Source organism: Macaca fascicularis, chromosome 14 (genome assembly GCF_037993035.2).
Source record: "Macaca fascicularis isolate 582-1 chromosome 14, T2T-MFA8v1.1".
Taxonomy (NCBI): Eukaryota; Metazoa; Chordata; class Mammalia; order Primates; family Cercopithecidae; genus Macaca; species Macaca fascicularis.
In genome coordinates, this window is record NC_088388.1 from 116,138,297 (window position 1) to 116,165,464 (window position 27,168).

The following is a 27,168-nucleotide window of genomic DNA, read 5'->3' on the forward strand; positions in this document are numbered from 1 at the left end:
ACCCGGCCACGACATTTTTACTTTCAAATATAGGGCCTTTATGCAATTGCAAACCACTGTAAACATTATTTGTCTGTGTCTATATTTGATACTTATACTCCAGCTCTGTTTTGATTAGCAAAAAAAAAAAGAAAAGAAAGAAAAATAAATATAGTTAATACTAAGAGTAAGACTTCCTGTAACATACTTGGCTGACCAATTTTGGGTTGTACTTTTGCCTTGGTGTCTCTCAACAAGCTTATCTTTCTTCCTTAGTCTTGTTCTTGGTTTCTTATCTTACAGAGAGGTGTGGGAAATGGAACTGGATAGACTTAAGAATCAGGATGGCGAAATAAATAGGAACATTATGGAAGAGACTGAACGGGCCTGGAAGGCAGAGGTGAGAAGAGGAGCTGATATCTTGAAAGTCTTAATTTCAGGCTTCCAGATGGTGTCTACTTTTGGCATAGTAATAGGAGAGCCAGTAAGCTTTTGTTTTCACTACCTAGGGGTAGCTTTGTGTATGTAAAATTAATAAAGTATTTATATGTGTGTGGCTTCCTTAGATCTTATCACTAGAGAGCCGGAAAGAGTTACTGGTACTGAAACTAGAAGAAGCAGAAAAGGAGGCAGAATTGCACCTTACTTACCTCAAGTAAGTACCGTTCCATTCTAGAGCTTTAATTGTCTTGCAGTTTGTTTGTTTGTTTGTTTAGGTTTTTTAATTCCTAGGCCAGGTAGTCTGGCACTTACTCTGTCTGCACAGGAATTTTAAGGCTATCTCTGTCCGCAGTAGCAATTGCTCAGTGATTTTTCTTCCCACATTCTAAAGTTCTGTACTCTTCGCTTCTACAGTTTTAAAGTTTTGCATTTTTTAATGTTTTGTTTCCATTTGGATAAACACTATCTGTTAAAGCCAGATATAATAGCATGCTCCTGTAATCCCGCACTTTGGGAGGTCGAGGCAGGAGGATGACTTGTGCCCAGGAGGTTGAGGCTGCAGTGAGCTTTGATTGCACCACTGCACTCCAGCCTAGGCGACAGTGAGACCCTGTCTCTAAAAAATAAAAAATAACCAGCATCTGTTAACCTATCAAAGCATAACACTGGTCTTTGGAGATTCATTTCCTATGTAGTCATTTATTTTCTTTCTGCCATGGAACTTGGAGGACCCCTGTGGCATTTTCAGGCAGACAAGAACGTTCTCTCTGTTGTTGGTTCTCTTTCTCAAATACTTAAAAGATACTGGAGTTAAAGTGAGGCAAAGGAATTAGAGTCTTGGGCTTCTCCTGCACCTGCTTCCACCTCTTTTTCTCAACGGCAGTTAGCCAGCTACTATTTTGCTTTTGCTATCTCAGAGAATTAGGAATTGGACTTTTTTTTTTTTTTTTTTTTTTTAAGACAGGGTCTCCCTCTGTAGTGCAGTGGTACCATCTTGGCTCACTGCAGCCTCTGACTTCTGAGCACAAGCCATCCTCCTACCTCAGCCTCCCAAGTAGCTGGGACTATAGGCGCGAGCCACCACACCTGGCTAATTTTGCATTTTTTTAAGAGACAGGGTTTAGCCACATTGCCTAGGCTGGTCTGGAACTCCTGAGCTCAAGTGATCTGCCCGCCTTGGCCTCTCAAAGTGCTGGGATTACAGGCGTGAGTCACTGTGCCCAGCAGGGCTTCCTTTAAATCTGTAAATTCCTATTGGTTTCTTGAAAGGTCAACTCCCCCAACACTGGAGACAGTTCGTTCCAAACAGGAGTGGGAGACAAGACTGAATGGAGTTCGGATAATGAAAAAGAATGTTCGTGTAAGTGTATTTATGAGTCATGATTCAGTCAGTGTTAGTCTGTGCTCAACACTTCCCGCAATCGGGAGATAGCCTTTTACATTGCCATTTAGGGCAATGCAACTACTATTCCTTTAATAGTTTTCCTGATAATGGATGGTGCTGTCTTTCTAGAGAGCCTCAGTCAGTTCAGCAGTAAAAATAATCTTCTTTTTTTTTTTTAGGACCAATTTAATAGTCATATCCAGTTAGTGAGGAATGGAGCCAAGCTGAGCAGCCTTCCTCAAATCCCTACTCCCACTTTACCTCCACCTCCATCAGAGGTAAGAGAGCTGGCTTTGGGGGGAAGTTCACCTTTCTGTGTTGGTAGCAGAAGCAGAGTCTCTACGTGTTCTTTTTATGAAGATATTGGGATCATCCCTATTCACTGCAAGAGTTGTTCATTGATTTCTTCTCCAGTTTCGTAAACTTTCTTTTTTTCCTTTCTCTCTTGTCCTCTACCTCTTCTCCTCTGCAGACAGACTTCATGCTTCAGGTGTTCCAACCCAGTCCCTCTCTGGCTCCTCGGATGCCCTTCTCCATTGGGCAGGTCACAATGCCCATGGTTATGCCCAGTGCAGATCCCCGCTCCTTGTCTTTCCCAATTCTGAACCCTGCCCTTTCCCAGTCCAACCAGCCTTCCTCATCCCTTCCTGGCTCCCATGGCAGAAACAGCCCTGGCTTGGGTTCCCTTGTCAGCCCCCACGGTCCACACATGCCCCCTGCCGCCTCCATCCCGCCTCCCCCAGGCTTGGGCGGTGTTAAGGCTTCTACTGAAACTCCCCGGCCCCAACCAGTAGACAAACTGGAGAAGATCCTGGAGAAGCTGCTGACTCGGTTCCCACAGTGCAATAAGTAAGTATCTTCAAGGACTGATTCAGATGTCTTTATCAGAGAAATGCTTATGGGTTAAAATAGAAGAGGTTACATGGGTGTTCCCTGTGGGTATAGTGTAGGCTTTCTCTCCCTCAACGTTTTTCTTTCTCAGGGCCCAGATGACCAACATTCTTCAGCAGATCAAGACAGCACGTACCACCATGGCAGGCCTGACCATGGAGGAACTTATCCAGTTAGTTGCTGCACGACTGGCAGAGCATGAGCGGGTGGCAGCAAGTACTCAGGTGAGAAAAGCCACTTGGGAGAGAACTGAGGCCTGCTGAGGGCTGGGGAAGAGGTAGATTTCTTGTGGGGAGGGAAGAAGCATTCCAGTCAGAGGTGGCTAGTCTGCTTTTTTCCTTTGCTGGACTGGGAAATAAGTGATTTTTGTGATATGCTGTTACTCAGACTCTCTTCCCTTACTCTGACAATGTTTCTACCTACAGCCACTTGGTCGCATCCGGGCCTTGTTCCCTGCTCCACTGGCTCAAATCAGTACTCCAATGTTCTTGCCTTCTGCCCAAGTTTCATATCCTGGAAGGTCTTCACATGTAAGACTCTTTTTCTTTGAACACTGTGATATGGAGAAGCTGGAGGTGAGGAAGGAGTGGGTTTACAGGTGGAGTGCAGGAAGAAACCATCAGTTGGGTTATTTGCAGCCCTACTGGGAAAATGCAAATATTTTAGGCAAGAATCTATATTTGGCTTTTTATTTATTTTGATATAAATCTTTTTGCTACATGGAATTATGGGCATAAAAGGCAAGAAGACCCAGAGGTACCTTACCTTTTGACCATGCCGCCTCTGTTCTACAGGCTCCAGCCACCTGTAAGCTATGTCTAATGTGCCAGAAACTCGTCCAGCCCAGTGAGCTGCATCCAATGGCGTGTACCCATGTATTGCACAAGGAGGTAGGTGTTACAGACCTTCTTCATTGTCTACACTTTCTCTTCTGACAGCTAAAATAATTTTTCTTTCTCATTTTCTACTTTTTTTTTTTCCTGATAGCTAAAATAACTTCTCTTTTACTGTGTTGGTGCTTTTTTTTTTTTTTTTTAAGACAGAGTCTTGCTCTGTTGCCCAGGCTGGAGTGCAATGGTATGATCTCAGCTCACTGCAACCTCCACCTCTCAGGTTCAAGTGATTCTCCTGCCTCAGCCTCCTGAGTAGCTGGGACTACAGGCGCCTGCCAACACGCCTGGCTAATTTTTGTGTTTTTAGTAGAGACGGGGTTTCACCATATTGGCCAGGTGGGTCTCAAACTCCTGACCTTGTGATCCGCCCATCTCGGCCTCCCAAAGTGTTGGGAGTACAGGCATGAGCTACCGTGCCCAGTCTTTTTTTGTTTGTCTTTTGAGACAGGGTTTTATTCTGTTGCCCAGCCTGGAATGCAGTGGCATGATTATAGCTCACTACAGCCTCAATTTCCCAGGCTCAAGGTGCTTCAGTCTCTTGAGTAGCTGAGACTACAGGTACATGCCATCATGCCCAGCTAATTTTTTTTTCTTTTTTAGTAGAGACAAGGTCTTGTTATGTTGCCTAGGCTGTCTCAAACTCCTGGGCTCAGGTGATCCTCCTGCCTCAGCCTCCCGAAGTGCTGGGATTACATGTGTGAGCCACTGCACCTGGTCTCTAATATCTACTCATAAGGTTTTCAGTAAATTGTGGCTGAAACATTAGCAGAATTCAGAATACTGCAGTTAGGATCTCTCAACTTTTTACCCCATTCCCTTCAGGGGACTGGATAAGCAATTCATACTGAGCACTAAATCACTTTCCTGGAAAATTGACAATGAGTGATAATCCCACATATCTAACTATTGTTCAAAATATAGCATTGTCAGAAGACTTTGCCTAGATGAGAGGAATGGAATGGAGGACCTGAGTATGAGATTAAGAACTCCATTACAGAATAGCTTGGAAGGCTTGCCGGTTAGAGATTATCTTCACAGGCTGACAAGTCATTCCTATTTTTTCATGTTGCCAGGCAGAGTTAAGTCTCTTAGTAGCAGGGATGATTTCCTCTTAACCATTTTGTTTTGTTCATTTTGCTTTTCGAAGAGATAGAAACTGAATTTACATCTAAATTCTTAGTAAGAAAAATTCCTGAATAAGATTTGAGGGTGTCAGGTATTAGAACAGAGACGTTCATCTCAGGCGAAATGGATCCTAAGGGGAAGCAAGCCGCACTAGACATTCAACAAAAAGCAGCATCATGAACACTTTCATCAGCTCATTGTTAATGTTCCTCTTAAAAAGGTTCACTTGCACTGAGGATTCTTTTAGGGTAAGAGCCATTGAATAGCCCTTCTTGGGGCCGGACGTGGTGGCTCACACCTGTAATCCCAGCACTTTGGGAGGCTGAGGCAGGCAGATCACTTGAGGCCAGAGTTTGAGATCAGCCTGGCCAACAAAGTGAAACCCCATCTCTACTAAAAATACAAAAATTAGCCGGGAATGGTGGTGGATGCCTGCCTGTAATCCCAGCTACTCGGGAGGCTGAGGCAGGAGAATAGCTTGAATCCAGGAAGCAGAGGTTCCAGTGAGCTGAGATCGCACCACTGCATTCCAGCCTGGTCAATAGAGTGAGACTCTGTCTCAAAAAGAAAAAAAAGAAAAAAGAAAAAAAAGCCCCTCTTGTACCTCAGTGTAAGAACTTTTCTGACTTAGGCCTTGTTGAACCTTATTGGCATTCTCTCCTTCCTTCCCTTTGTCTTTCCAGATAAACCTGAGGTGTGTCTTTCTTTCTTTCCAGTGTATAAAATTCTGGGCCCAGACCAACACAAATGACACTTGTCCCTTTTGTCCAACTCTTAAATGACGGACCTGACTGGGGAGGAAGAAGAAGAGAAACTGATGTGAACAGGAAGCGCGGGTTCAAGATTTCTAAAACTCTATATTTATACAGTGACATATACTCATGCCATGTACATTTTTATTATATAGGTAATGTGTGTATAGAAAGTCTGTATTCCAATGTTCGTAAATGAAAGTATGTATATTATGCAGAAACAGTCTGTTCCCCCTCATCTTGCAATTCCTTTGGGGGATGCAGATTGTAGGGAAGATGATGTTTAGTTTGGCCTTGAAATTATGATATCCCCGCCCAGGGCTGTTTTCAAATACAATATAAAAACCACCTAGGAACCTGCTGTTGCTCTAAGGCCATTCTGCTTTGGTTTGGCTCAGCCTCTAGTCCATTTTCTTAAGGCTCATGTATGCAGATTTAAAGCCTGGTGCTCACCCACTGTCCAACCAGATGCCTTGCTTACTGAAAGCCTCCAGAAGCCTCAGTATTGTTTTAGCCACTCTACTCCAAATGGATAAAATGAGACTCTGATTGAGGAAAAAAAAGTAACCCTAGTAGTTTGACTTCTTATTGAATATTTTACTGTGTTAACGCTCATTATTTATACAGATGTTAGGTTTACAGAATATTCTGTTTTACATCACCAAAATTCACAGTCCGAGAATAACAACATAACCAGGTCCCATTTCCTCCATGCACCCCACAAGCTTCTGTCCAGTCTATTTTCTGGATAGAAATTAGCACAACCCACAGGTTTTTCCTGGGCCAAGCCTTCCTTTGCTGCCACTGGCTTGGCTTCTAATCAAGCTCTGACCAGCCAACATTGTGAAGTCCTCACCCTTTCCCATTCGCTTCTGGTCTCCTAGTCTAGCTAATCCCCCTCCCCCTGAAGGTTAAGGCAGTTGGTTCACAACCAAGTTGTTTGGTGACCTTGGGTGAGCTCCAGACAGGCACTGGGGTGAGGAGATGTCTGTGCAAAATTACTTGCAGAATGATCTTGGGATGCTGGATTTTAATTTTTGAAGCAAGAAAGTTATGGGGGACATATTTCCTGTCCTGGGAACAATGGAGACCAAAGTGATATTAAGAAAACAGTTTGGATTTCAAATTTATAAATCACTTGCTCTATGGGTAGCTATCAGGAACTAGATCATTTTCCACCTTTGCTTGTCGTATTTCTTAATTTTAGGTTTTATACCTGGGAAAGCTGTGACTCTGTTAGAGCTTTGAATCTTTTCCTATCCTTTTATCTTTACTCCTACAGGGAATGGCCTCAGCTCCCTTCTCTTTTAGAATTAAACAAGTAAAAACTAAGAGTTAACTTTTTAAAAAAAATGACTCCAGGCAAAGGACTACCAATAGCTGATTTTCTTTTTCCATTATGGGACCTAAAATGCTTACAGGTATTAGCAATACATGTCAGATAGCAAAGACTTTTCCTTTCAGACCCAACTAAATGATCTCCTCTCTGCTTTTGATACTCTTCTCCTTCTTTCTCTTTCATCCCTGCCTGTCACCTCACAGATGGATTCTTTCTCATTTCTCTTGCCTCACTTGCCCAGGTTTATTGACTAGCATCAGTTTAAGGAGCTGGACTTCCTGGGACCTCCTTGGCATCTTGTAGGGTGATTGGAGTGGCCTGAGTACTCAGCTCTTCAGAGGTCAGGTGACCCACTTTCTTTGGTTAATGAAATGTTACTGTCTCCAGGTTAGTAGCTGTCATGAACAGGAAAGGTGGCAAAATGGAAGACCAGTTCCATTGTTCTTTTCGTTTAGGGGATTCATTTTTTATCTTGTAATCTTAAGATTTCCTCTCCCCTCAACTTTATAGCAGCCTTAGGCCACCTGCCGTATTTTTCAGTATCCCCTGAAAATTTAGAAATTGGAAATGAGTGTAAAGCATATTGTTTCTTTTTCAAAATCCTCTGAAGCCAAAGGAGTAAAGAAAGAAAAAAGGAAGTGGTGAGGAGGGGGCTTAACTGCTTCCCAGTAAAGACCCTGGAAAGCCCATTCTAGCAGGATAAGTGTTTTGGAGAGTTGTGCATGGGAGCGAGTGCCTCAGTGTTACTCTTTCTTGTTCAGGATCAGTCAGAAAGCAACACAAGTGTTGGCCACCCCTGTTCTCCCTTCTCCCTCTGTCCACTGGCCTGCAATGGTAAAAGCCATGCAGACCAATGGGAAAGGCCCCAAATACAGTGAGTGGAGAATGGGACAGTCATTTTTCAGGAGAATTTAAAAATAGAGATGTATAATACATATTTTTACAAGCAAGAAGCTGTTAAGACTTTTTTTTTTACACTTACAGTTTTGGGGTAGGAAGGAAGTAACTGTAAAAAGAAAAACAAGTGCAGGTTTTCTTTAAAAAAAATAATAGGCTGATGGGACTTGCTATTGAAGGGGTTGAATTTTATGCCCTGGAAAGGGCTGGGAAAAAGCCAGTTTTTCCCAACATGGGTAGAAATTATAAAGCAGAATGTGGCATTTTCACTTCATGGTAGCAGTTCTGGAAGTTTATTTACACAGTAAGTTCCGAGCTAGAAGTGGACAGTCTCCAGTCTTCCTGTCAGGCTCTGTAGTTATGGGGTGTTCCCAGTCAGCCAAAGCAGCACCAAGTGCAGTGGGAATGAAGAGAACCCAGATAAAAAACTGACTCAGTATTCTTGTTTTATTGGTTTATGGCTTGTGGGCAGCTGGCTGAGGCCAGGAACACCAGAGGCCCTCCTTATATTTCCTTCTCCCTTATCAGGTAATTCCACACTTGGCAGGTCCCATACCTGGAAGCAGCGTGTTGACCAGATAGGAGTAGGATGCAGTGGGTATACCAGGAAAATCCAGCTCTTCCCACTAACACTGGTACCATAGTTTACTATGCTAGAACTGATAGGGAGGTAATGAACTTGGTCCCCACTACCTAGCCCAAGAACCAGCCTGGGTACCCACGTACCGTTAGGAGCCGGGAGGGGAGAGCAGGATAGGGGAAAAAGATGGCCTTCATCAAGGAGCTCTTGTGGTGGAGAACATAAGGAAGCCCTGAAGCTGCCATCCTTTCTCCAGGCAGCCTTGATACTGAAGGCAATGATGTTAGAGCCAGAAAGCACTGTATTTCTCATACTCCTGGTATAATACTAGTGCCACTGTGTGATGCTTTAGTCAAATAAATGGAGGGGCCATTAGAGAGGGCAGGAAGGCAATGAAACCACTCTGAATTATGTAAAGATCTTGCTACTTCTTATAGCCTAATAGGAAGAAATCCAGGCAGGGGTTATAGGGCATCAGCTGTTGAATGAATCTTCAACATTATGCTTTTAAGGATTAGGAGGAAGAGGTCTCCTACCTATTCCTTTTAGCACCTTGGCTGCAAAGCTCCAGAGGAAGATTTGGGGGAAAGAGTGAACCTGTGACCAGGAAGACAGAGCCCAGCCCTGCTATATAGTCCAGTTGCTCTCTCACAGGGCACCTGGAGCTTAGGGGGTTAGGATATTTCGGTGCTACCTATCATATGTAGAATAAGGGTTCAGGTAGAGACAAGTGAAATTAATATGGTAGAAATTCATGTGTTAAGTGGAACTTTTTAGTGGGCACTTCATTTAAGAGAGCTAAAAAAAGAGCTCTTTGGCTAGATAAGCCCTTCCCATCTCACTTTTGGTCAGGCTGCACACAGAAAAGAAAACATTGAAACAACACCCATCCTATGAGATGGGATGCTATCTTGGAGATGAGGTCTAAAACTAGGACTGGTGAGTGGTTGTGTTTCTGCTTTTCCTAGCTTCGATCCCACTATTCCCTGTCTTTGTACTCTCTCTCCTTCTCCTCTTTCCAACCGCCCCCATTTGTATAAATATTCAATCTAGTTTTTTTTTTAAATTCAAGAGGCAATCTTTGCACCAATGTTAGGCTTGTTTATACAGTCCCTGTCTCTAAAGCAAATAGCAAACTGTGCATCCTCTCCTACTGACTTTGGCCAGCGGGGAAACAAGCTTGGTCTCTTCTCTGCCAGGGTACCACAGGGACACACACCAGGGTAACCTGGGTGTGATGCCAGTACTTCTGAAACTAAGAAAAGAAGAATACTTTGGGTTGGAGAAGGAATGGTGGACAAAGGTTCAGGGCTGAAGTTTCAAGCAGCAGAATTTCCCAACTTAAATTTGAGGTGACCAAGAGTATTCCTGCCACCAGAGTGCTTCTTTCTTCTCTTTTCTATTTCCTACAGGTACAGTCCCTGGAACCCACCTTGCCAGCCTTTTCCTTCTTCTCCATCAAGGCAGAGGCATTTGGTGGGTGGGGAGGGTCCTGAGGTGCTCTGGCCACAGGTGCCATCTGTGTCTCCTACTTGTGACCAAAGTGAACCACGGAGGTGTGGTCCAGGGGAATCTCTATCTTCTGCCCATGGGCCTCCTCACTTCAGCAGGGAGATGTCATCAGCAAAGTCATCATGCTGCTGGCGCAGGCAGCGGAGGCAGCGCCACTGACACACCATGAGGCAGAGTGGCAGCATGAAGAGGGCGCAGATGGCAGCCATGACATAGGCTATGGTCATGAGGGTTGACTCATCTGTCTGTGGAATGTTGTAGCCACAGTCTTCCATGTCCGGGGTGACAAAAGGGCCTTCCACCGCTGCCGTCCTGAACTCATCGTGCACTGGGGAGAGGGTAAATGTGAATGGACAGCTGTCATTGTCATAGAGCAGTTTGGGTTACATAACAAAAAGAACTTCCTGATAGTGAGGCCTTGAAATTAGCCCATGCAGAAGCTATCCAATCTCCTTCCCAGGAGATATTTAGGAGCAGGCTGGGAAGCCAGCACCAGGTAGAGGCCTGTCTCCCCTCCCAAGTCACTGGGAGTAGCAGCCCTTCCTTGTATACCCAACCGATAGGAGTGATAACTACAACTCAGTAGTTCTGAATTGACCAAAAGCCACACCTAGTAAACTTAGTTTCTGCTGCTGAAATTCAACTGCAAAACCCTGCCATCTTTCTGAAGTAGCATTCAACCTCACCATGTGGCAGCTGACAGGGTCACTATAGGCTCAGCCTGCTACCCTTGCATCAAGAGCTTCCCAAGGTACACAGGTAGCTCTCGCTGCTCTGGGTTTCCAACAGAGGTTACCAATCCAGGCAGTGGTCATTATGGCAGGCAGTACAAAAAAAGGATGAGCATTGACACTACCTTTTGCACAACTGTTGACTTGGGTTTGAGGCAACTGTTACTACCCTCCTGTAAACTGACGGGCCCAGGTATACTAACTGTTGTTAGACAAGGAAAATATGGCGAGACTGACCCCAGACCCTCAGCCCTGGCACTCTCACCATGGCAAGCGCTGACAGCAAAGCCAATTCGTTTTCGGGCCCGATCAAAGACAACGTAGAAGCCCTCCATGATAACAGCTCCCATAACAGTGCCCGTGGATGACTGTGAGATGGCAAACTTGTAACAGTCGTCTTGGGACGTGGCCACATCTTCCACTGGCCGCAGGTATTGCTAGGGGTAAGCAATCACAGGGTGAGTGTCTTCCTCACTCTCCTTCACCCCATCTCTGCCTTGTAGGCATCTGTGCCCTTCCCTTTACCATCCTTGAGCTCTAACGGGTTTTCTAAGACCCCTTTACCACTGGACACTACTCATCTGTTTTGTCTTCCAAGTTCTGGCAAGCCATACCTGCTCACTGTCTCCCAGTGTGTACTTTTAAGAGAGATCCCCCTGACTCAGGCTGGGACATACCTGCGGAAGGATGGTGATGCGGAAGGACTGGTTGGTAACCTCACCCATTAGGTAGAGTGAGATGACTGGGAAAATGTTCCAAGGGGTGGTGCCTGCTTGCCAGCACACCAGCTGCTCTCCTAGCCAGAAACCATCAGGGAACTTCTCTGTCTGCGTTGGCAAGAAGGTGTAACAATGAGGAAAAGACTCTTTATCATCTCACCCCTCCCATGTTCAGATACATTAACTGGGCCCTTCATTTGCTTTTCCAGTGAAATATCCAAAGTGGGGAGGGGTAAACCAACCAAAGAATTACAGGAAGAGAGTGGGAGTGTGATGTCAAACTTTTGTACCAGGGGGATCGTGTGATGAGCAAAGTGATAGCCATAAAGTGGGGGAAGAGTTTTTTTTTTTTTTTTTTTTAAACAGAGTCTCACTCTGTTGCCCAGGCTGGAGTGCAGTGGTGCGATCATGGCTCACCGCAACCTCCACCTCCTGGGTTCAAGCGATTTTCCTGTCTCAGCCCCCCGAGTAGCTAGGATTACAGGCTCGCGCCACTACACCCAGCTAATTTTTGTACTTTTAGTAGAGATGGGGTTTCACCATGTTGGTCAGGCTGGTCTTGAACTCCTGACCTAGTGATCTGCCCACCTTGGCCTCCCAAAGTGCTGGGATTACGGGTGTGAACCACCATGCCTGGCTAGGGGAAGAGTGTTTTAAAAGCTCTGAGTAGAAGGGTCTAAGTGCAGACATCTTGGCTGTTGCTGAAGAATGTGACTCTCACCACCTCCCTCTGACACTGTACCATCTCTTTTACCCCCATCCTTAGTCCACTCACGGAGGAGGCTGCCTTGATGGATTTGACTGCAGCTTCAAACACTTTCTTGGGCAAACGAAGGTTGGTGGTGCCACTGTCCACAATGCTCTTGTCATAGTTGTACTAAGAGGGGAAAGAGAGAGGTAGAAGAGTCAAAAGGTTTTTGATGCTGGGCTCTGGGCAGTAGGGGGTTATTGCTGGGGCCGCGGCCGGGTTGGCATCTTGGCTTTGGCACCTCCTAAGTGTACCTGCTTGGACAAGTTAACTTCTGTGCTTCCGTTTCTTCATCTCTAAAGTGAGGATAAAAATAGTACCTACCTAAAAGGGTTATTGTAAGGATTAAATAAATCAACCATTTAAAGCACTTAGAATTGTGCCCAGAAGATAGAAGGCACTTGGTAAATGTTTATTCTTGTTATCTTGGGTTGGCAGGTAGTCTCCAAACTTGAAAATAAAAATACCCTGTATAGTGCTTTTAACTTTTCTTCCTTTCTTTTTTTTTTTTTTTTTTTTGAGACGGAGTCTGGCTCTGTCACCCAGGCTGGAGTGCAGTGGTGTGATCTTGGATCACTGTAACCTCTGCCTCCTGGGTTCAAACCATTCTTTTGCCTCAGCCTCCCAAGTAGCTGGGACTACAGGTGCCTGCCACCACACCTGGTTATTTTTAGTAGAGATGGGTTTCACCATGTTGGCCAGGCTGGTCTCGAATTCCTGACCTCAAATGATCTGCCCCGCCTTGGTCTCCCAAAGTGCTGGGATTACAGGTATGAGCCACCACGCCCGGCCGCTTTTAACTTTTCTTAGTACATTTATATCTATTCTAATTTAACGTACATAAGAATCTAGGGAAGGAAGACATAAATGATTTACCTTTTATTGAGTACTGCCAACCACAGAGATAAACACTTTATACATTATCTCTGATATTCTGAGCAAGTTGTTTTTACCTGTTTTGCAGATAAGGAAACTGAAACACAGAATAGTAACTGGCCTAAGGGTACATAGCTAGTAGAAATCAGAGCTACATTCAGATCTGGGTCTTCCTGACTCCAAAGACAGACCCTTCATTCTCTCACCCTGTCTCACAAAAGACTTGCCCAAGGCTACGAAGCAAGGCAGTGACTACAGTCCAGACATCAGAGCTAGTTCCATATTTTTTTTTTTTCACTACCAGTCCCTAGGCCCCAAACCTCAGATCCTGCTGTGTGACCATTAAGCCCCTGACTGTTCTAGGCTCAACTTCCAACCCTTTCTGCAGGTCCTATTACTTCTGCCTCATCCTCTCAACATCATAACCAGAGGCTTCCTTCACATTGTACTGCCTACCCCTTTACGTTCCCTGGGTCTCCCTTGGTTTTATTACCTCCTTGCAGTCCATTTTCAGATCCTGTCCATTGATCTCCACCCGCACAATGATCACCTCATAATACCACTCCCGCCGGATGGGTGTATACCAGAGACTGCCTGTGTACAGCGAGTGGTCGATACCTCCAATGATCTAGGAGGAAAAAAAGGCAGGTACCTGTGTCCTGGCACGGAAGGAGAGTGAGTCCCCCAAGGACCAAGCAATAAGATCAGTGATTTCTTGGGGTGGCAAGGTCTTCTACAGGCTACCCTTTTTTCATCTTCCTGCTTCTAAACAAATCATGCCCAAAGTGATACCTAGTTTCTTAAATGTGTTCAGGAGAAAAGACTTTCCGGGATTTTTAATTATTTGTTTCAGAATCATACAGCCCTTGATATAAAGTTATTTAAATCTAAACTGCCACAATAAATGTTGAATGAATGGTTATTTGTTTATATTATAGGTTTTATTTTCTCTGCTTATTGGAGAACCATTCACCGTTGTTCTAATTAATTAATAAATAGACAAACTTCTTTATATCTCTGCCTTCTGACCATCAAACTGAATAATTTAAATTCAACAGGTCTTATTTTCATTTCCTTTGAAATTTTCCTAATTGCCTCCCTTTCTAAGTTTACCATAGGTGCCTTGATTCCTTTCTAGAATAACTCAAAGAAGAAAAGAATGGAAAAATAAAGTGAGGGTAGGGAATATAAAGAGGTTCCTCCTGATTCTAAGTATCAGAGCCAAAACTATGGTGTAGCTTTCAGGGAGGGGGGAGGATGGCACCCATATCTCCCTCAATGCCAGGACCTCCCCTCTCTGAGGACCTACTCACCATGCTCCCTCCGACAGAGGCCAGCACTTCAGACTGGTTGAGGGGGAAACCAGCACCACAAAGCTGCAGGGAGAAGAGGTTGGGAACGTGGGTCTGCTTTACCAGAGAGTCAAAGAAAGGCTCCAGGGAGTCGTCAGGCTTTGGCAGAAAGAGACAAGGAGTGAGTCCTCAGACCGACCTAAAGACAGAGGCCAACTTCCTGTCTAAACTGGAAGGCAAATTTGAAGGCTTGGGGGATGGTCCTTGGGAAAGACCATCTTAAGGCACTGAGATTTGGCAGAGGTGTTAGCAGGAGCCCTGGCAATGCAAACAGGACAGTATTGATGGGTTCACAGAATCATAGATTTTTTTTTTTTTTTTTTTTTTTGAGACAGAGTTTGGCTCTTGTTGCCCAGGCTGGAGTGCAGTGGCTTAATCTTGGCTCACTGCAACCTTCACCTCCTGGGTTCAAGTGATTCTCATGGCTCAGCCTCCTGAGCAGCTGGGATTACAGGCATGCGCCAACATGCCCAGCTAATTTTTGTGTTTTTAGTAGAGATGGGGTTTCACCACGTTGGTCAGGCTGGTCTTGAACTTCTGACCTCAGGTGATCTGCTTGCCTCGGCCTCCCAAAGTGCTGGGATTACAGGCGTGAGCCACCGCGCCCGGCCAGGTTCATATATCTTTGATCCCCCTATGCCTAACTTGCTTCAGATTTATGGGGGCCTTTATTAAAGATCTTAGAGTGGCCGGGCGCAGTGGCTCATACCTGTAATCCCAGCACTTAGGAAGGCCGAGGTGAGCGGATCACCTGCGGTCAGAAGTTTGAGACCAGCCTGGCTAACAAGATGAAACCCCATTTCTACTAAAAATAAAAAAAAATAGCTGGGCGTGATGGTGGGTGCCTATAATCCCAGCTACTCAGGAGGCCGAGGCAGGAAAATCGCTTGAACCCAGGAGGTCCGCGGAGGTTGCAGTGAGCCAAGATTGCACCATTGCACTCCAGCTTGGGCAACAAGAGTGAAACTCCGTCTCAAAAAAAAAAAGAGATTTTAGAGTACGTAGAAACTACAGCCTATTCCTGTACCTATCACAGCTTCTGTCACTGTAGTTCTGCCCTCTATAGGGCTAAAATTTAGACTGCCACCCTATACCCGTTAAATAATCCTTTAAACTGATTGTTTCCCTCCTTCCGCTAATTCCCCTTCTCTCTTCTAATTCCTTCTCTGTGTAGTGTGCTGTGTGTGCAGTGTGCATACAGTATATAGGGCCAAGCCCTGTTCCTCTCACCCTGGCAATCTCAGCATAGGCCAGCCCCAGGATGCCTTCCCAGTTGGAGCCGTTGATGAAGAACTTGTCTGATTCAGTGATGGCAGCAATGTTGGCACGCACAGTGACGTTGGGGCCATGGGGGATGCTTACCAGGTCGGTGCCCAGCTCCCCTTCCCACTTGCCCTGGGTGTAGGGCACATACACACCCTTCCGGAGGTCCCGGTATGTGCTGGACCTGTGGAAAGAAGGTAGAGATTTGTGGATGCATAACCACAACTGGTAAACTGGTATAAGGATCTCAGTTAAACCTACTCCCAAACGCCACCGTATCTCATCTCAGGGGAATCCTAGAGTGCTTTCAGGCTGCTCAGCAAAACATCCCTAGACTCATCACCCAGAACAGAGTGTAAAGTGGGCTTGCAAGTAGATGAAGGGAACCATTGCTGAGGCTTAGTCTCCTGTCTCTATTGCTCATATTCCTAGATCTTGAGCTCAGGCCCTGTGAAGAACAAGCCTGGGCTTTGTGCATTGTGCCTGCTGCTGCTGCTGCTGCAGGGACAGCTAGCGGGCATCTCTTCCGCCCTTTGGCTCCATCAAGCTCCCAGAGAAAAGGAACCATTGACTCTCTTACTGCCTTGGAACCTACTGGTACCATTCGAGTGGTAGAGAAAGTGCCAGGCAGGGTGAATGTGGCACCTCTACAGCAAGTTCTAGAGAAGGGGTTTGCACAAGCATCTCCGAAGAGCAGGTTGGTATTACATACCACTTCTGTGAAACGTGCTCAACATGTGGCAGCCCCACCTGTGTTTAATCACACCACTAACCATGGCTTCTGTGTGTGGTGGGGGACTGGGATGAGGAGCTGGAATGAATGCCCTTTCATCGATCCTACCTGCACCCTCCTCCCTGACTGCTTCTTTTAGATCGGGACATTAAAGGAGGAAACAGGGAAGGTGGGTTTTGCAGCTGCCTACAAGTCCAAGGATAGGATTTAAGCTTCTACTCATGTTTGCACACACAGATGTCTCAGACATTGGTGTCCTCTCATCCCTTCCTCTTCCTGCTTTTATGCTAAGGGGGCTTCCAGATTATCCCTCACTGTCTCTTATCTTAAAGCCCACTTCAACCCCCCTTTCACCAGTCCTCCGCTTTCACCAGTTCTCTTCAACCCCCCTTTCACCAGTAAGCAGAATCCAACTGGTGGCACCCTGGGTGGTGCATGGAGGAGATATTTCAGCTTTCAGTTCCCTGATACTGGTCTAGGCAGAGGGGTTTATGGAAGACCCTTTCCTTCATGTCCTTGGACTATGCAAAGCCACCTAGAGTGGCCCCTGGGTAAGAACACAGCAACGGGAGCTATCACTGAGGCCTGTTCAGCTTAGACTTAGCTGGTGGTGTCAGAGAACTGAGAGACACTGAGGGGATGTGGGGTTTTCGTCTCCCCATTCAGGCAGAGAAAATGAGCACCCTAAGATTGTTCTATGAGCTATTGGCCCTTCTTCCTTTCCCTCCCGCAGGAGGCTGCCCTGTCTCAGTACTGAAGCACTTCCTGGCTACCTCTCAATTCACCCTTTCCCATGGTATAGCTCCTCTAACCACCCTCTTCACCCTGTCTCTCCTGGTCACTGTCTTTTCTTCACCCTTCCCCTTCCCTGGCAAGAAGAAAATCTAAGGATCGACTCTTTCTCTCTGTACCCCTCCCCTGACCCTTCTTGGCCCTGGATCCTTGGAAAAGGTACCTCCCCCGGGCTCTCCCCAGGACTCACAGCTGCCTCTGGTAGTAGCGATGCAGGAAGGGGTGGGGGGCAGCACCCACTGCAAAGTTACTGCTGCCTGTATCCACCAGGATGTTGAGCTGTCAGAGAAAGGGGAGAGAAAAGATGGTATAGACAGGAGGCTTCAGACACACCACCTTTATTATCCCTCACCCCCCAGCACAGTCTGCTCCTTAGAATGTCCAGAGTGAAGCTCCACAATGCAGGACTGGTCCAGGCTGGCACCCGTTACCACAACAACCACAGACAGGACTTGGGGTCCTGTGGTGCTGCAGGGGCCAAAGGAACACTTCCCTGTGCCCTCTGAAGGTCTGCTGAAAAACCAACTGAAAAAAGGCAGATTAGTAGAAGAACTAACATGCATGGGAGTCAAAAAATATAAGAAGTCAAAGAAATAGCCAGATGGTTGATTTTATACCATCTTGAGGTTACAGAAAGAATGGGAGCTTGGGTCGGGTGCGGTGGCTCACCCCTGTAATCCCAGCACTTTGGGAGGCTGAGGCAGGCAGATCACATGAGGTCAGGAGTTTAAGACCAGCCTGGCCAACATGGGGAAATTCTGTATCTACTAAAAATACAAAAATTAGCTGGGCATGGTGGTACATGCCTGTAGTCCCAGCTACTCAGGAGGCTGAGGCACAAGACTCACTTGACCCTGGGAGGTGGAGGTTGCAGTGAGCTGAGACCATGCCACTGCACTCCAACCTGGGCGACAGGGTGAGACCCTGTCTCGAAAAAAAAAAAAAAAAAAAGGGGGACTTGGACTTTGGCAGAAATAGTTATGGGAGGGAGAGGAGGCCAGGCCAGTAAAGGTGGTCTTTTTGTGTGAATGAAACCTCACAGGTAACACCCCTCAGAGAGAACAGGTGATGTATGTTTCTTGCAGAGCTTTAAACATGTCAGACTCTCAGTTAATCTTTCCTAGATTTGGACCAGGGAGGGCCTCAGAGAAAGCCAGGTGGCATCAATGCAGATTCTCTGCAGATGCAAATCTCCCTCAAAAGCCAGCTTTGCAGGGCCACTTCTGTGTGCTGGCCCTCTGACAGCCAACTCAAAATATGTCAAAGTAGTATATTCTGGGGTAAAATATCGGTTTCCTTTGGCACACTCAACATGGCCTTAGAATGCTGTGTCTGAGGCCAGCACAGTGGCTCACACCTGTAATCCCAACACTTTGGGAGGCTAAGGCGGGTGGATCACTTGAGGTCAGGAGTTCAAGACCAGCCTGGTGAACATGGTGAAATCCCATCTCTACTAAAAATACAAAAATTAGCCGGGTATGGTGATGCGTGCCTATAATCCCAGCTACTTGGGAGGCTGAGGCAGGAGAATCACTTGAACCCAGGAGGCGGAGGTTGCAGTGAGCGGAAATCACACCACTGCACTCCGGCCTGGGAGAGCAAGACCCTGTCTCCAAAAAAAAAAAAAAAAAAAAAGAAAAAAGCTGTGTCTGCTTCAGTCTATGGAGTCATAACATTTTGCACATCATCTCAGAGCTATGTGGTATGTGTGCTGTCTCCATTCCCATGTCTCTCTACTGTCACATCGCCCCTGCTCACTGTGTACCTGACTCTGTCTTCAGAGCCCCCTGCTCCTTTTCTGTTCTACCAGGAAGCACTCTGGCTTATCCCCTCCAGCTCAGAGAAGACCTATTCTAGGAGCTGTACTGGTGAGGGGACCTGTGGGGACCAGGATGGCACATCAGTGTCCATGCATGTGGTTCTGTCCCTGCCACCAGTATGTTGCTCCCCTTCTGTCTCAGAGGTGACACAGACCTAGGAATCCTACTGTCAGAAACAGTGGGGAGCCAGGAGCCCCATAAAATGTCCTGGTGAAAACCCATCTTGTCAGGGCCCTGGATTTGGCTAAGTAAAGATGCACAGGTGTCTTCTTGGTGTTCCCTTCTGTCCAGCTCTTTCTAGCATCACTTCTTTTTTTTTAAGACAGAGTTTCGCTCTTGTTACCCAGGCTGGAGTGCAATGGCGCAATCTTGGCTCACTGCAACCTCTGCCTCCTGGGTTCAAGTGATTGTCCTGTCTCAGTCTCCTGAGTAGCTGGGATTACAAATGTGCACTATCACACCGGGCTAATTTTTGTATTTTTAGTAGAGATGAAGTTTCACCACGTTGGCCAGGCTGGTCTTGAATTCCTGACCTCAGGTGATCCACCTGCCTCGGCCTCCCAAAGTGCTGAGGCGTGAGCTACTGTGCCTGGCCTCTAGCATCACTTCTACTTGGCCCTTTCTTCCTCCTTTGAAGGCCTGACCCCACCTTCAGTCAGACCAGAGCCATTTTTTAAATGTCTACTATATCCTCGCAAAAAAAGGAAAGTCCCCACCTTCAGAAAAATGGTAATTTGTAAATTGCATCTAGTCTCTTGCCGACTTTCCATCACCTCAGCTTCTCCCTTGCCCCAGGGGCCTTCATGTCTGTATCTTCTCTCCTCAATCCAGTGAAATCAACTGACCTCAGTTTTGGTGCAGGCTCTGACCTTGTCACCTTGAGCAGATCACTGTGCTTCTCTGGACTTAGTTTCATCCTCTGCCAGATCCTCTCTGGCTCCTTCCTGCTCTCCGTGGTGCGTCTGTGGCTGTGCTGGCTGTGCCCCCCACCCCCCGCCCCACCCAGTGCCTGCTTCGACTTTCTGGCCTCCTCACATCCCCAAAGACTCCCCTGACAATGTCCCGGCCCTCAGACCTTGTCTCCTCCCTCCTTCCCAGCCCCCCACTCCTGGCCTGGTTTCCACTCCCCTCCCTGCCCTTCTTCCCCTACCTCTCTCTACCCGTGGTCTCTCTCCCCGGTCTCTGGGCAGCCACCAGCTCCAGATGCTGCACTTTCAGAGAAAATCAATAGAGCCGGGAGGCTCAGCAGGTCAGATGTAATCAACCAGGTTAATGATTAAAAAGGCTTCTTCACCCACCCTCTCCCCAGGAACCCTCTTCCCCATTCCCAGGACTCAGCTCCCAGCATGGGGTCTGGCCTCATCTTACAGGGCTCCCTGCTATCACTGGACCCCAAAGAAAGAGGATCTCCTCCACAACAAGTCTTTGTGGCCTGTGCAAGGGAGGGAACATCCGGCCAGTTCTAGGCAAATATGGCTACTGCTTTACACTGGAGTGGAGCTTTGACCTGGGGGCTCCTGCTGTCCCTGCCCCTCCCTGCCTCCCCCTTCCTCTCCTGCGAGGCTGGAGGGAGCTCTCTGCAGAGTACTCCCACCTGAGCCCAGAGGCCCTGGGCACTCTTGCTGTCCTTCTAGCCCCAGCCTTTCCCACTTCAACCTCAAAGGGGCCCAGGCTGAGCCCAGGAAGGCACGTGCCTCCCCACTCCCATCCGTCTCACCCACCCCAATACCACAATTTCAGGTTCCCACTGCTCTCTGCCTCCCCTCTCCAGCTTCCACCAAAAAAAAAAAAAAAAAACAACCAAAAAAACCCAGAATAAACAGTTGGGCTTCTCTCCCAAGCAAATGTCGAGCTGTCTGCCCTCTTCAGTGTGCTCCCGCCCGAGAAAAGTAATTCTGGTCCTGTCCTTCAACACTTCTAATCCGAGCCCTGGCCAGTCCAGGCAGCCTTTCCCCATTCCTGCTCCATTCCAAAGCGGGGATGCAGGGGGCTTTTACGGGACAGGAGCCCGAGGCAAGGCTGAGGCATTGCTCACTCATTATGAAACAGGGCAGTTCAGGGCCGCCCGAGCAGACGCAGTGGCGGAGGGGCTGCAGTCACCGAACCCCAGCAGCTGGGCTCCCCTCTGGAGTCACTGAACAGGACCAGGGGATGGGACTGCCCTCATCTCTCACAGCCAACTACACCAACCTGCCTGCGGCTGCTCCTCCCAGGCTTCAAATGAGCTGCCACCTGTGCTGGGGAGCCAATTCCCTCCTCCCTTCCCAGGCACCCACCTCTTCCTTAGCCCTTTTCCCTCACATAGATACAGCCACCCCACCCTGCCCCCATCTCCACCAAATTTGAATTCTTCCTGTTGACATTTACAGATGCTCATCTCTTCGTTAAAAAAACAAAAACAAAAAACTTCCTTAATCTCACATCCGCCTCCAGCTCCCCTCTCTCCTCTCCCTTCACAACCAAAGCACTTAGCCAGGCTGTCTCCATTTCTTCACCTCCCACACATTCCTCAACCCATTCTAAAACTGGGTTTCGCCTCCATTCCTCCACTATAAAACAGCCCTTACTACAGTCACCGGTGATTTCATGTCACCAAACACTGAAGGTATTTTTCAAGTCAGCCTTCATCTTCTCAGGTCCTGTGTTCTCTGTCTCCTTGGCAGGCTCCTTTCACAAGGCTTGAGCTTTGGCCCTCTTCCTCTGTAACGACCCTTTCCCACTAAGCCATCTCCCCCTAGATCCTGGTGACATCTAAGCTCCTAACTCCAGCTTTTTCCTCTCCTTTGAGCTCTCGATGCACGCATCCAAGTGCCTCAACGATACCTCAAGGGCTGGGTGCAGGGGCTGACACCTGTAATCCCAGCACTTTGGGAGGCCAAGGCGAGGGGATCACTTGAGTCCAGGAGTTCAAGACCAGCCTGGGCAACATAGTGAGACCCCCCCCCACCCCCGCCAACACATACACACACGCACCCACGTCTAAAAAAATTTTTTTTAATTAGCCAGGCATGGTGGTGGTCCCTGCTACTCGGGAGGCTGAGGTGGAAGGATCGCTTGAGCCCAGGAGTTGGAGGTTGCAGTGAACCACGATTGTGCCGCTGCACTCCAGCCTGGGTGACAGAACAAGACCATCTCAAAAAAAAGGTCAAACTCAGGATGTCCTAAGCTGACCCGACGTGGTCCTGCCCATCTGGTGGCTGCCTTCCAGTGTTCCTTATACTACTGGATGGCATCATCACCCATCTGTTCTGTAAGTAAGCAGTATCAGAGGTATCCTAACACCTTCCTCTTCTTCATCTCTCTATCCAGTGCATCAACAAGTCCTGTCCAATTAAGCCTCCTAACAAGTCTCTTGAATGTATTCATTCCTAATTTCCTTTGCTGCCCCTAGGCCAAGCTGTCATCAGCTCACCCTGGAATATCACAATAATTTCCCAGCTGCTTTTGGCACAACCACTCTTGACTTCTCCAATCTGTTTTCTGCACTGCAGCCAGAGTAATCTATTCAAAGTCAAATTTGACTGTTAACCCTCCTATGTAAACAGTTTTCCTTTGCTATTAAAAACGTAAAGCTGGGCAGGTGTGGTGGCTCTCACCTGTAATCCCAGCACTTTAGGAGGCTGAGGCAGTTGGATCACCTGAGGTCAGGAGTTCGAGACCAGCCTGAGCAACATGGTAAAACCCCATCTCTACTAAAAATACAAAAACTAGCCAGGCATGGTAGCAGGCACCTGTAATCCCAGTGACTTGGAAGGCTGAGGCAGGAGAATCGTTTGAACCTGGAAGGTGGAGATTGCAGTGAGGTGAGGTGGTGCCACTACACTCGTGTGGGCAACAGAGCAAGATTGCAAGATTCTGTCTCAAAAGCAAAACAAAACAAAACAAAAAACAAAAAACCCGTAAAGCTCTGCTGCCAGCCACACTGACTTCATCTCAGTTCCCCACACCAGCCATGGTCCCTCTCGCAAAGGTTGTTGTATCAGCTTCACTCTGCCTGGGCCATCCTCCTCTCCACTTGCAGGTTTATCTACTTATCCCCTACACATCTTGCCATCTGAGCTCAAGGGATTTCCTTAGGGAGAGAGACCAGGTTATATTTTCTTACTTAAATGCTTCCAGGCCAGGCACGGTGGCTCACGCCTGTAATCCCAACAATTTGGGAGGCCAACGCGGGCAGATCATTTGAGGTCAAGAATTCAAGACCAGCCTGGCCAACATGGTGAAACCGTGTCTTTACTAAAAACACAAATGAGCCGGGCATGGTGGCGTGCACCTGTAATCCCAGCTACTCGGGAGGCTGAAGCATGAGAATGAGTTGAACCCAGAAGGTGGAGGTTGTAGTGAGCCAAGATCAGCCATTGCACTCCAGCCTGGGTGACAGAGTGAGACCCTATCTTAAAATAAAATAAAGTAAAATAAAAGCTTCCATAGAACTTGTCACTCTGTAATTACACACTGAATCTCATCTCCCCTCATATAGAATTTTTTAAAAAATTACTAAGGTGTCCATAGTATTCTACTAAGGTATCACAGTGCCTGGCAATAATATTTATTGAATGAATGAATGGTTGAAGGAAAGAAAAGATGAAAGAGCTAATCAACATTTTTTGGGGGGTTGGGAGATCGGGAGGCATCTCTCAGTGGCTCCCAAACCATGGGTGTTTTAGGTTATAGGTGTGGCTCTAGCTTAGACCTGCCTTCCTCTCACCTGGCCCCAGGCATGACACCTGCCTGTATTTACACAGCCTGTGATCCTGGAGCCATCATCTTTGTCCCCTGGGGTGAGGCAGACCCAGGAGTCAGATGCCCAGGGAGCTGCAGCCTGGGGTCAGAACTAGGTCAGTGTCAATCATTTAACAAACAAACGTGCCCCTGGGGGCCTCAGAGGAAAGGCAGCTTCATGGGAAGTGCTAACAAGCCCCACAGGGAAAGGCACACCTGCCCAGGTTCCACTCTGCGTGTTCCCCTGCAGTTCTCAGAAATAGATCTTGGGTGATGAGGCAGGTATGGAGCTGGCAAGTTTAGGGTAAGCTCTTTGTTCCCCAAATCCCACCTGTCTTGGCCTCAGCTCTCACTAGCAGTGACAGCTCAGATTCTTCTGGATGAAAAATGCCGGGGGCCGGGCACGGTGGCTCATGCCTGTAATCCCAGCACTTTGGGAGGTCGAGGTGGGTGGATCACCTGAGGTCAGGTGTTCGAGACCAACCTGGTCCAACATGGCGAAACCCCGTCTCTACTTAAAATACAAAAATTAGCCGGGCGTAGTGGCACGCGCCTGTAATCCCAGCTACTCGGGAGGCTGAAGCAGGAGAATTGCTTGAACCTGGGAGGCAGATGTTGCAGTGAGCCAAGATAGTGTCATTGCACTCCAGCCTGGGCAACAGAGCAAGACTCCGTCTCAAAAAAAAAGAAAAATGCCTTCAAGGGGCATCTGTTTAGTGGCCTGGAGAGATGGGGACTCTTTCCAGTTCTGAACCATCTCTCGTTATTAAGAATCCACACCCTTTCTTGGTACTACCCCAAGGTCATAGCACTTTTGCAAAAGCCTCTGGAGTGGGGGCTCTAGCTCCAGTTCTTCCTATTCAATAGGAAGTCTATTTTCTTCTGTGTGGGCCTCACAGTTAAAGAGGAAAGACACCTGTATTCTTGTATAACAAGGCTTTCAGCTAAAGTTGAGACTTAGAGGCCTTCCATTTTACAGAGGCGGAAAGTGAGACCTAGAGTGAGTAAGCAACTTCACCCATCTTACACAAGCCACAAGGCTAGGATAAGAATCCATTGGTTCTGACCAAGGCTTAAATGTGGTGTTTCATCTCCTTGCCCTTCCCATCTCTCCCGCTTGGAGAAGATGTATGTGGTAGATTGTTATACTAATGAACCACCCTGCCCTCCACACATGCCCTTGCGGGATCCCCTCTGACAGTGACTCTGGGCTTAGCCATGTGACTGGCTGTGGTCAACGGGATATCAGCAAATGATGCAAGGAGAGGCTTGATAAGCACTTGTGCATTGGGGATTGCCCTCTTGGAACGCTGTCCTCAGATTCTATGTGAAGTAACTCAGTCTTGCCTCCTTCAGAATGAAAGACTTCACAGAGCCAGAGGCCCAACAGGCCTGGATTAGTCCAGTCCCCAGCTGAATGCAGCCACATGGGTGAGCCCAGGTAGGATTTGTAGAAAAATCACAAGCCAACACACAGAATCCTGAAAAATAAAATGACTCTTGTTTGAGCTACTAAATTTTGGAATAGTCTGTTACCCAGCATCACATAACTGACACAAACTATCTGAATTAAATCCTGGGGTCCTTGACCTTGAAGGCACCAACCATAGGTCAACCCCGTGAACATCTCTTGCCAGTTCCCTTTCCTCACCGGGCTTCTTGTGAAGTTTCCCTAAAGCACGATGATCTCTCACTTGTGCATCTTTGCATATATTTGTCTGCAATGTTCTTTCCCTATTCTAATGTTCACATCACACTTTTTTTTTTTTTTTTTTTTTTGAGACGGAGTCTCGCTCTGTCGCCCAGGCTGGAGTGCAGTGGCGCGATCTCGGCTCACTGCAAGCTCTACCTCCCGGGTTCACGCCATTCTCCCGCCTCAGCCTCCGAGTAGCTGGGACTACAGGCGCCCGCCACCACGCCCGGCTAGTTTTTTTTGTATTTTTAGTAGAGACGGGGTTTCACCATGTTAGCCAGGATGGTCTCGATCTCCTGACCTCGTGATCCACCCGCCTCGGCCTCCCAAAGTGCTGGGATTCCAGGCTTGAGCCACCGCGCCCGGCCCACATCACACTTTAAACATCCTTTCTCTCAAAGGTCTTGTCCTGACACCCAGATGAGATTAGATTCTTCCTCTTACAGATCCTCAGTAGCACCTGTGCTTCTTTGTCTACCACTCACACTTTTAATCATTTATTTAATGTCTGCCTGTCCCACAGACTATGAACTCCACAAGGGCAGGGAGCGTTTGTATTGCTTATTACCTAATTGTTACCTAGCCCTGAGTAGATGCTCCATAGTGATTTTTTTTTAATTGACAGCAACTGTCTCATTCCCTGCAGTTAATTCCCATGACCTTACAGACTCTTGCTATTTTTTTTTTTTTTAATGGGACCTCGCTCTGTCACCCAGGCTGGAGTGTAGTGGCACAATCTTGGCTCACTGCAACTTCCGTCTCCCGGGTTCAAGCGATTCTCCCGCCTCAGCCTCCTGAGTAGCTGGGATTACAGGTGTTCGCCACTACGCCCAGCTAATTTTTGCATTTTTAGTACAGATGGGGTTTCACCATGTTGGTGAATATTCACCCAGGGTACTGTGGTTCTTAGAGCAGTTATAGTGACTCCAGGGCTCCTTGGTCCCAGAACCTTGTGAGTCAGCTTCATCTGCTTTTCCTAAGTGATTTCCAGACCTGAACTTACCCAAGGCTGAGAAAAGGGGGCAAGGAAGGACAAGAGAAGCCTAAAGTCAGCAGCTGGGAGGGGCTTATGGCCAACAGAGCACACAGCTACTGCCTCAGAGTCCAGCAACTGGGTCCTGTCCAGGTTCCTCCCACCTTGAACAAATCAGCCAACCCTGTGCAAATGGACTCCTTTTCCCAGCTAGTTCCTCTGCCTTCCACTTGCCTCTCCTGGCAGTAGCTGGCCATTGGTACCTGGGAGCAAGCAGGCTCCTTGGTGCCACTTACTCCACCTCTGGCTGGTTTTTCAAGGAGTCCCAATGTGGCTGGGTCACCCCAAACCTTATCTAGTGTACCTTTCCCCCTTTGGATGGGATGCTTCATTTCTCCGCAGCCTCTAACCCAGCTCAACTTTTTATTTTTATTTTTATTTTTATTTTTGAGACAGAATCTCGCTTTGTCGCCCAGGCTGGAGTGCAGTGGCACGACCTCGGCTTACTGCAAGCTCCGCCCCCCAGGTTCACACCATTCTCCTGCCTCAGCCTCCCAAATAGCTGGGACTAAAGGCACCTGCCACCACGCCAGACCAATTTTTTGTATTTTTTTTTTTTAGTAGAGACGGGGTTTCACCATGTTAGCCAGGATGGGCTCAATCTTCTGACCTCGTGATCTACCTGCCTCAATTTCCCAAAGTGCTGGGATTACAGGTGTGAGCCACTGCACCCGGCCAGCTCAATTAATATTTATCAGTGCCTCCTACTCCAATAAAATAATGGGATGTCAATGGTCCAAAAATTTATGACAGTAGTTTTCAAACTTTTTTTTTTTTCTAAAGCAGCAAAATCAGTCAGGTGCGGTGGCTCACACCTGTAATCCCAGCACTTTGGGAGGCCGAGGTGGGCGGATCACGAGGTCAGGAGATCAAGACCATCCTGGCTAACGCGG

The 27,168-nt window shown here is 47.4% G+C and overlaps 3 protein-coding genes across 4 annotated transcripts in view; 1 reads left to right on the plus strand and 2 right to left on the minus strand.

Moving 5' to 3' along the window:
• Positions 1-5,821, plus strand: part of RNF214 (ring finger protein 214) — a 54,256-nt gene extending 48,435 nt beyond the window's left edge. For both annotated transcript variants that reach the window (XM_005579757.5, XM_005579756.5), the window contains exons 7-15: positions 283-379; positions 546-634; positions 1,690-1,780; positions 1,984-2,082; positions 2,277-2,653; positions 2,787-2,919; positions 3,121-3,225; positions 3,490-3,585; positions 5,430-5,821. In XM_005579757.5, coding sequence (XP_005579814.1) covers positions 283-379; positions 546-634; positions 1,690-1,780; positions 1,984-2,082; positions 2,277-2,653; positions 2,787-2,919; positions 3,121-3,225; positions 3,490-3,585; positions 5,430-5,495 — 1,153 coding nt within the window. In that variant the 3' untranslated portion in view covers positions 5,496-5,821. The remainder of the gene's footprint in view (positions 1-282; positions 380-545; positions 635-1,689; positions 1,781-1,983; positions 2,083-2,276; positions 2,654-2,786; positions 2,920-3,120; positions 3,226-3,489; positions 3,586-5,429) is intronic.
• A 220-nt stretch (positions 5,822-6,041) lies between these two features.
• LOC107127449 (uncharacterized) lies at positions 6,042-8,847 on the minus strand. Its single transcript, XM_015435775.4, has 2 exons — positions 8,258-8,847; positions 6,042-7,082 (listed from the first exon to the last, which is right to left on the minus strand). The coding sequence occupies exons 1-2, from the start codon at positions 8,591-8,593 to the stop codon at positions 7,020-7,022; spliced, it is 399 nt and encodes a 132-aa protein (XP_015291261.1). The 5' UTR covers positions 8,594-8,847; the 3' UTR covers positions 6,042-7,019.
• The window catches only part of BACE1 (beta-secretase 1), a 31,186-nt gene continuing 10,059 nt past the window's right edge, over positions 6,042-27,168 (minus strand). Inside the window, exons 2-9 of the mRNA XM_005579748.4 lie at positions 17,198-17,286; positions 15,450-15,666; positions 14,181-14,318; positions 13,361-13,495; positions 12,019-12,120; positions 11,202-11,351; positions 10,790-10,961; positions 6,042-10,121 (exon numbers count right to left, since the gene is read on the minus strand). Coding sequence (XP_005579805.1) covers positions 9,880-10,121; positions 10,790-10,961; positions 11,202-11,351; positions 12,019-12,120; positions 13,361-13,495; positions 14,181-14,318; positions 15,450-15,666; positions 17,198-17,286 — 1,245 coding nt within the window. The 3' untranslated portion in view covers positions 6,042-9,879. The remainder of the gene's footprint in view (positions 10,122-10,789; positions 10,962-11,201; positions 11,352-12,018; positions 12,121-13,360; positions 13,496-14,180; positions 14,319-15,449; positions 15,667-17,197; positions 17,287-27,168) is intronic.

What these genes read in the sequence shown, in the direction of transcription:
- LOC107127449 (XM_015435775.4), bottom strand. Translation starts at nt 8,593, where the DNA reads ATGAGAAATACAGTGCTTTCTGGCTCTAACATCATTGCCTTCAGTATC. An exon ending in GGTCAACACGCTGCTTCCAG is followed by an intron (nt 7,083 to 8,257) that starts GTATGGGACCTG and finishes AGGAGGTCCCAG; the next exon opens with GAAGTCCAGCTCCTTAAACT.